This window comes from Empidonax traillii, unplaced genomic scaffold (assembly GCF_003031625.1).
Source record: "Empidonax traillii isolate 1590-97213 ecotype Southwest subspecies unplaced genomic scaffold, ASM303162v1 scaffold655:size661012, whole genome shotgun sequence".
NCBI classification, from domain to species: Eukaryota; Metazoa; Chordata; class Aves; order Passeriformes; family Tyrannidae; genus Empidonax; species Empidonax traillii.
In genome coordinates this window covers 21686-30596 of record NW_020955848.1, presented here as the reverse complement: position 1 = coordinate 30596, position 8911 = coordinate 21686, and the positions used below count along the sequence as shown (strand labels likewise).

General features: G+C 42.7%; 1 protein-coding gene across 1 annotated transcript in view; it reads left to right on the top strand.

Moving 5' to 3' along the window:
* Nucleotides 1–2230: 2230 nt before the first annotated feature.
* Nucleotides 2231–8911, top strand: part of PTPRE (protein tyrosine phosphatase, receptor type E) — a gene marked incomplete at its 3' end in the record, with an annotated part of 27993 nt that continues 21312 nt past the window's right edge. The window contains exons 1-2 of the mRNA XM_027899289.1: nucleotides 2231–2250; nucleotides 4789–4898. Of these exons, the coding sequence (XP_027755090.1) occupies nucleotides 4796–4898 (103 nt within the window). The remainder of the gene's footprint in view (nucleotides 2251–4788; nucleotides 4899–8911) is intronic.

The window sequence follows — 8911 nt, the reverse complement described above, 5'->3', positions numbered from 1 at the left end:
GGGGGGAAAAAACAAATCCCAGCAGTCTCTCCACCCTCCCCTGTGTGAGCTGGGCTGTGTCACTGTTTTATTCCTGCTTTAGGAGGATGCAGGGGATGGGTATCAATTTAACCTGCTCTGAAGCACCTTGTGCATCAGATTCCTTGGAAAAGTCTCACAGCTGTAGCAGAGCCACGTGCCATGACCAAGGTTTTATTGGCCTATTTTCTTAAAGCCCAGGTTTTACTTCTGAGCTGTCAGGTCAGATGAGGATTCAGTTCTGGGGCCAAAATAGAAATTAGCCATGTGTGGTAATCCATTAATCCCTGAAAATAATGCTGTTTGTTCACGTTTTGGGGAGCTGGGCTGTCCCCTGTGACACCTCTGTGGGCTGTGTGAGGAGTAGTGGCAGCAATCCTGGAGCTGGGAAGGGCCGTACGGAGGTGTCACACACTCCCCAAATTTCTGAGCTGATCCCTATGGAATTGCATTTAAATTCCAGGTGCTTGCCCTCCTGGGACAGAGACCTTGTGGCTGTCCCATCCCTGGAATTTTTTGAAGGCAGGTTGGGTGGCACTTGGTACAGTCTGATCTAGTGGGAGGTGTCCCTGCCCATGGAGGGGGTTGGAAATGGATGAACTTTAAGGTCTCTTCCAACTCAGACCATTATAGGATTCTGTGATTCTCAGCAGAATTTGAGTTACCTGTACAATTTTACACTGATTTTTTTTTTTTTTCGATTTTTTTTGGTATCAAGTTCTCTGCTGGACACAGAAGTGTTTAGATGTAACAATGCAGCCTTTTAAATCTTTGTTTGCAACAGGAATCTCTGGCACCTCTTCAAGGCTCCAGACAATGAGTAATGGCTAAATAATAGTGGTAGGAATAATAAAATACATGGAATAGTAATAGGCTGCCAATAGTTTATTAATAAATTACAATAGTTTATAAATTACAATAGTTTATTAATAAATTACAAAATTACTACTAATAAATTACAAAAACTATTAGCCCATGGAGTGGACTTCAGATCTGAAGTGCCTGAGCCATTTAGAATAGAATTACGGAATCACTGAGGTTGGAAAAGGCCTCTGAGATCATCAAGTCCACCCTGTGCCTGATCCCCACCTTGTCCCCCAGCCCAGAGCACTGAGTGCCACATCCAGTTGTTCCTTGGACATCTCTAGGGATGGGGACTCCACCACCTCCCTGGGCAGCCCCTTCCAATGCCTGACCACCTTTTCCATGAAGAAATTCCTCCTGATGTCCAACCTGAACCTTCCCTGGTGCAGCTTGAGGCTGTTTCCTCTTGTCCTGTCCCTGGTTTTCTGTCAGAAGAGCCCAACCCACACCTATCCAGGGAAAAAAAGGCTGGAGGCAGTGGGATGTAAGCAGATACATGCCCTGTATCCCCATGTGGATATGAAAGCAGTTCCTATTTCTTTTACAGGAGGGGCAGCAGTTGCCTCCCAGCAGAGCTGTGTAATAATGACAGTGTGCCTCTACCTGGATCTTTTGCTTCCCACTTTTATCAACAAGAGGCTTCTTTCATAGCACATGGTTGTCCTTTCTTGTTCAGCTGTGCTTTTCTACCCACCTGTTCTCTCTGGAGAGTTGTTACTATTTTTTGCTCCTTGTTTTAACAGGCTGTATCATGACACTGTACCTTTGTGAGGATGGAAAATGCTGCTGTGTCTGTAGCTCTGGGGTTTTTTAATTCAAGAAATTATGTTGTCGCAGTTGTGTGTGTGGTGGACATAAATATAAATATACAGTGTCGCTCAGGGTGTTTTTATGTGATTGGATTTTGCTCCCCTCCCCATCCACCCCAGTCTGGAGAGAAGTAGTTCCAATTTCTCTGAGGGAACAAGAGACAAGATGAGAGCAAACGGCCTCAAGCAAAACCAGGAGAGGTTTAGGTTGTAAATGATGAAAATTTTCTTCATGGAAGGGGTTGTCAAGCACTGGAGGAGGTTGCCCAGGGAGGTAGTGGAGTCCCCATCCCTGGAGGGATTTAAAAGCCGTGTAGATGTGGCACTTGAGGACATGGGTTAGTGGTGGCCTTGGCAGGGCTGGGGGAGCGGTTGGACTTGATGGGCTCAGAGGGCTTTTCCAGCCTTAACCATTCCATGATTCTGTGAAGTTTTAGGGTCTTAAAGGTCTTTTTCAACTTGAGTGATTCCACAATTCCACGCTGGGTCTGTTCAGCATTTGGTCATGCTGAGCTCAGTCCTTTGCATCCCCCTCTGTGCTGCAGCTCCTGAATCTCCTGTAAGTTTTAATCTTCCTTTCTTCGGCAGTGGAAATGCAAAGTGCTTTGGCCAAAGAGTGAGATCTCACACTTGGCATAATCTTTGTCGACGTGTTTATTTCTAATAAATTGTAGGGCTTCAAAGTGTGCTCCAGTTCCACTTTAGCACATCCAAGAGAACAGAATCAGGGTGTCTGGCATGGAATTGGCATCTGTAAAACCCTCCTAACAGTGATTTTTGTGGGAAGTGTTGATGGTCCTTCCACCTTCCGGTCTCTTGGAATCCTGCCAGCAACTTCAATTATTTTGTGGTGATTTTTTTTTCTTTTTTTTTTTTTTTAAAGGAGCTGTATGTATTTTAAGGATGAGCCAGTGAACTAAACGCTGCCTGGCAAAATCAGGCAGCACAGCCCCTGCCAGAATTGATTACTCGAATTTCCAGTAGATTTCAGCAGCCTTTGCTGAGGATGTGAAGCATCCCAGGATTCGGCACCTCTTCCCTGGCAACACCAGCCCTTTCCCTACTGATTCTGCTTTTATTCCAGCTTTATTCCAGATTTCCAAATCCTTCTTATTCCTTTCTTTCTCTTCAGTACAGATTAATTGCTGCTGCATGCCCTGAGCTTCCAGCATTCTATTGCTTTATGATTATAAATAGAAGTGTAGATTCTTGAGGTTTGTATATAATGCTAAATACGACGTAGGTGCGCTTTGCACTCAGGTGTTAAACATAACTATCTAATCCAAGAATGGGATTAGCTAGTAAGACATTTAGACTGCTTAAATTATAAATAGTAGCAGAAGGAATTGTGAGTAAATTGGTCAGCAGGAAGCTGAACTGGAGAAAAAAATACGTTTAAGAAAATAAATTTTAATGCTAACTATGCTCTTTATTATTTTTTTTTTCACTTATTATGTTAAAGAAAAAAATTCATTGAGCTTCCAAACTGTGTATCTAAAAAATACCCTGTGTGTGCTGAGTTGAAATTTACTCCTGGGTGTAGGACTGGGTATAGGAGAAACTTGGAATAAGGTTCACTAAGTACCAAATGTGCACGTGGCAAAAAGGTGGTGTGGGATTTGTTGTTACAGAAGATTTTTATACATATCATCTTATTCAGAGATTATTTCAGGTGGATTATCCCACTTTACATGGAAAGGAAGGGTTTTCTAATGGTTATTCTAAAAACTGCCAAGTTCCTGGATTTTTTTAATCTGTTGTTAGGCAGGACTGTGGAATACCCTGTGGAAATTGTAATATTAAATGTGTTTTAATGTATCAGGGAGGTTTGTTCAGTATTTGGATGGTTGTAATTTCATCTGTGAGTGCAGAGCCACCATCTGGATGTGTCCTGCCATTTACAAAACACAGAAAGTAACAGTTGTGTGAAAATATTTTTAAATCAAGCACAACTGGTTAATGGCTGAGATAGCAGCCCCTTATAATTAATATGTTCATTAGGGACTGGATAAATACACAGCAGATTAATAACAACAGTTCTTTTCCACCTCGACTTTGAGGGATTAGAGTATTTCTGGACCAGCTGATTTATCTACATCTATTAATTTCCCCCAAATCTTCAGAGCGGCAGCAGGTTCTCATCACACTTTCCCTTTAAACTTTTCCACGCTGGAAATGATTTTCTGGCCTCAGAAACCCTGAAATTCTCTATTTGGAAAACTTTGGTGAAACGCTTTATAGGAATCAAGCGGCATAAGGAAACTTTGAAAAGTGTGTGTTAAAGGGACTTTAAACTTCATGGGGTTACTGGTCTGCTTGGTGGTTAAAACTTCTCCTCTTTGTTTGGATCTCAGGGCATCTGTGGTGCCCAAATTCCACTGGAGTGACACGGTCAAGCAACGACTGGATGTGGCCCTCAGTGCTCTGGTCTGGTTGACAAGGTGGTGATGGGTCACAGGTTGGACTTGATGATCTTGGGGGTGTTTTCCAACCTGAACAATGCCCTGATTCTGCATTGCCTTGTGGAGGAACGTCCTGTGGATCCTTCAAAGATGTTCTGGCCCCGCTGGGATTTTGGGCCCACGCTGCTCATGCTCTTTGCACAAGGTCTAATACTTGCAGTTAAGGCAAGAAATCACCAAAAATAGGCGAATTTTGCATTTATTCTCAAGATTTGTGTTTCTTCTCAAGATTCCATCTGCTGGTACTTAGGAATTATCTCTGGGAATATGCTCTAGACTCCTTGACTCAGTGTCCTCAGCTGCCCTGTTTTATGGGTGGAGCTTCTCTGCCCTGATTTTTATCATCTTTGAATTAGCTGAGTGTTACCCTCCTCTTCTTGGATTTAAAACATCCTTAATGATTTTTTTTTCATGTGCACAACTGGTATATCCCTTTTCTTTCTGCATCCATACTGGACGTTCACTGATAAGGCAATGGGAGAGTGTTAAACAAGATTTAAGTAAATTTAAACTTACATTAAATATCACTTTTTTTTTTCTTTTCGCTTTGTTCTGACACGAGTTAAAAATAGCTAATAATAATAATAATTTCACCTGAAAATTTACCTTTTGCTTTGTTTGGTTTTTTTTTTTAGGTCCAGGATGGAACATTCCTGCTCGCTCCTGCTGCTCTGTGCTAGTTTTCTGTTTGCACGAGCTCTGCCACCCAATGGAACTGAATTTCCAAAAACGACCACAACAACCAGTAAGGACATCACTTACTTGTGGGGATAGGAGTGGGTGTGGAAAAGGGACTTCTGGTGACATATTCCTGGATAGTTTTCCAGGACTTTGACCCCGCTAACGTGTTCCTGATCATGGCAGGTGACGTCTGTGTTTGGTCTCCCTATGACTGGTGCTGATGTTTTACTTTCTCTTTCCCATTTACGGGAAAAACAGGGGGAGAGATCTGGGAGAGGTGGGGAAGCCCAGGGTGTCTCCTCCTGGCTCGGTTCCAAGCTCTCCACACCCCAGGAGCTGTCACTGTGCATCTCCCAACGTGGTGGGATGGGGACACAGATAATATGAGATAAATTATCAAACAGACAACAGGATGAGCATATTTAAACATAATGAGGAAATACGACCTTTGTATGAGTTCTGCGTTTTCTGATGATACAAACTGCCTAAGGCAAGGCTTGAGGAGGAGGGTAAAGTGCAGGTGTCTGGGTAAGATTACCTGGGTAAGATTCACCTGGGTCAGGTGAAAAATAGAGTGTTTTTCCGAGACCTGAGAACAATCTTTTACTCGCTGGTCCCTCACAGCATCTTTAATTCATCCTCATTTCTGTTTTCAGAATTTCTTCCTCTTGCTTCAAGCCCTCCTGCACCCACATCCTAACACGTAACAGTCCTGGGGAGGGGCTTGTTGAGGGGAAATAAAGGTTTTCTGGGGAAGCATGAGGCAAGTTTTTTAGGTTTCCTGAGGCAGTTTGGATGGGCTTGGGCAACCTGGTCTGGTGGAATGGTTCCCAGCCCATGGCCAGGGGTGGAACAAGATGGGCTTTAAGGTACCTTCCAACCCAAACCATTCTGTGATTTTGTGAAGATGATTCTGTTCTGTTCTTTGATGGGATGACATATTTCACTTGCACCTCATCCTTATCCTTCATAATCCTGGCTCCCTGCCTTGGAAATCCCTGTTCTGAGGAGTGGTGTTGGTCAGGCAGTGACAGTGTGTGACACTGAGCTCCCATCAGAGAGGGATTTCTGGAGGCAGAGCTGCTCCGTGCTGTTGGTTGAAGGGAGATAAAGCTGCTGATGTTCCATATAAACAGTGTGGTGAAACCTTGATAAGTTTCCAGGTGATGGTTGTTGACACCCAGTGTTTTATTGAAGGGTGTTCATGTGGTTTATTTGCTTTTAATCTGCCTGTGAACTTTACACCCAAGTGGAAGGAGAGCCAAGCAAGAATTAAGTGCCAGTCCTGGCTGATGGCCCTTTGAGTGTTTTGGTCCTTAGTTGTAATAATTTAAATGGAAACAGGGGAGATTTAGATCAGATATCAGACTGAAATTCTCCCCTGTGAAGGTGATGAGGCCCTGGCACAGGTTGCCCAGAAAAGCTGTGGCTGCCCCAGCCTTGAAAGGGCTCAAGGCCGGGTTAAATGAGGGGCAAAATCTTAGTGTTGTTTTGCTCAGTGGTCTCAAAACAAACAAATTAGTGCTATAAATAAAGATTTAGCTAAGTGTAAATATGCTAATTAATTGGTCTGCTGAAGTGTTGTCAAGTAGCTGTCGGCCCCTGCTTCTCGTCTGGCACCTGGGGCAGCAGAAAAACAAATTACTAATATTGGTCTGAATATGTAAGAATATGGGAATTGAGAAGGGGAAGTAACTTGTAAGTGGTGTGACTTCCCAGAATTTTAATACCATGAGCACAAAGGGAGTTTTGCCATCGATGTTGTTCATCTTCAGAGCTTAATTCGAAATTGTGTTGAATTTAAGTGTGATAATATGGATAAGAGTAATCTAATCATCCATATTTTAATTAAATCTTAATTTCAGTGATATGATTTGGAAGTGATTAGTATGACTAAACTGTTTTTCCTAAATATCAAAGCCTTCCTTGCTTTGCAGTGAGGAACAAGGAAGGGTTTTGTCTGACAGACAAGTACACCCTGAAAAGACATTGCTGCAGAAAAAGTTCCAAGATAATAGGATTATCTAACACATTTGATAGCCATTGAACTAATATGGTATTTTTTAATACAAAAATAAAGATTTTTGATTGAAGCATAAAGAAAACTCCATTTAAAAGACCCTGGAAAGAACTAAAGGTTCCTAAAAAAAGTCCAGCTCTCCTTTTGCATGGTAATTTGATGAGTGATCCCCAAAGATAAGATGCTTTTGATTCTGAAAGGAATAGTTATAATTCACTGTATGTCATTATTTTAGCTGACTTGATTTTTTAAAACATTTGCTGAATTAAAATGCCAGCGTTATTCTTATTTTAAACATGGTTGCCCAGTCTGGATGGTTCCATTTTTAGCACTGCTGCCATTTTGCTTCCTACAAGAGTACCATGAAATTGCCACCATGAAATTTCCCTTTCATAAAATGAGAATATTCTGGGGTTTATTGCCCTACAATTTAGTGGAGAAATTGCCCTGTCATTTACTCAAATTATTCAACTGTATTAAAAAAATATAAAGCAAAGAATCCCAGAATGGTTTGGGTTGAAAGGGACATTAAGGATCATCTTGTTCCGACTTCCAAGCCAGTGTTTGTTTATTTGAATTTGTACAAATAAATATAAGTATATATTTCAAGTAGATACAACTTCATGCTCTCAAATACGTGTTACAGACTGTTTATACCTGCCACTGTCTATAGCATTCACACAACTCCTGGTAACTCAAATATTAATTAGTTCTCCAATATTAATCATAGTCAGGATTGTTTTACCTCCTCTTGTATTTTTACTTATGAAGTAGTTTAAATGTGGAAGCAGCCTGGGAATTGCAGTTGCAAAGCTTTTAAAACCTTTCCAAATGTTTAAATTCATTTAATATTTACTCAGTGAGTGTTTCATGGGGTTTGTGCCCATCTTTACAATTCCTTTCCCGAACCAATGTATGAACATGCAGAGGGAATGAATTTATCAAGTGAGTTGGAGTTCGAAGGGCAGCAAATGAGGCAGCTTTAAGTGCCCTGTTTAATGCTGGTTTAGACTCTCAGGAACTCAATGGGTGTCTTTGAAGATGGGTTTATTTACCCCTCTGCTCTGCTCTGATGAGACCCCACCTGCAGAGCTGCCTCCGACTCTGGGGCCCAGCACAGGAAGGACCTGGAGCTGCTGGAGCGAGTCCAGAGGAGGCAGCAGGATGATCACAGGGCTGGAGCAGCTCTGCTGGGAGGAAAGGCTGAGAGAGTTGGGATTGTTCAGCCTGGAGAAGAGAAGCTTTGGGGTGACTTGATTGTGGCCTTGCAGGACATAAAGGGGCTGCAGGAGAGCTGGAGAGGGACTTTGGACAAGGGCCTGGAGTGACTGGACAAGGGGGAATGGTTTTAAATTTCCAGAGGTCAGGATTAGATGGGATATTGGGAAGAAATCCTTCCCTGTGAGGTTGGGGAGGCCCTGGCACAGGTTTGCCCAGGGAAGCTGTGGCTGCCCCATCCCTGGAAGTGTCCAAGGCCAGGTTGGACGGGGCTTGGAGCAACCTGGGCTAGTGGAAGATGTCCCTGCCCATGGCAGGGGTTGGAATGAGATGGGCTTTGAGTCCCTTCCAACCCAAACCATTCTAGGATGCTGTGACAGCCAGAATAGGACTCAGAAGTGGCACTTCCATGCTGGACTTGTGGTGCTTGTTTCATGTCAAAAGTGAAGCAGCATCAGAAAATGAAGTTTTGAAGGAGTCTGGCTCATTTCCTTGCTATTTAAATGCCAAAGGGGTGCTTTACTGGTAGATACTCAATTTCAGGATTTAGTTTGAAAAGCAGAACTTCAAAAATAGGTGGTTTTGGATTGAGGTTTGGACTAGATGACTTTTAAATGTCCCTTACATCCCAGACTGTTCAGTGATTCTGTGACTGCAGTGGCAGGTGGGCTGTGCTCGCTTTGGCTGAGTGTGATTCAGCTCTGAGGTGTTAAACAGAGGCACCATTACTGCATTTACTGCTGCTTGCCTTCTGTGTTCTGCATGCTCTGGGCACTGGTTTTCTTTCCCTACATAACTTTTTCCTTCACCCTTCCTTTATTTAATTTTTTTTTTTTTTT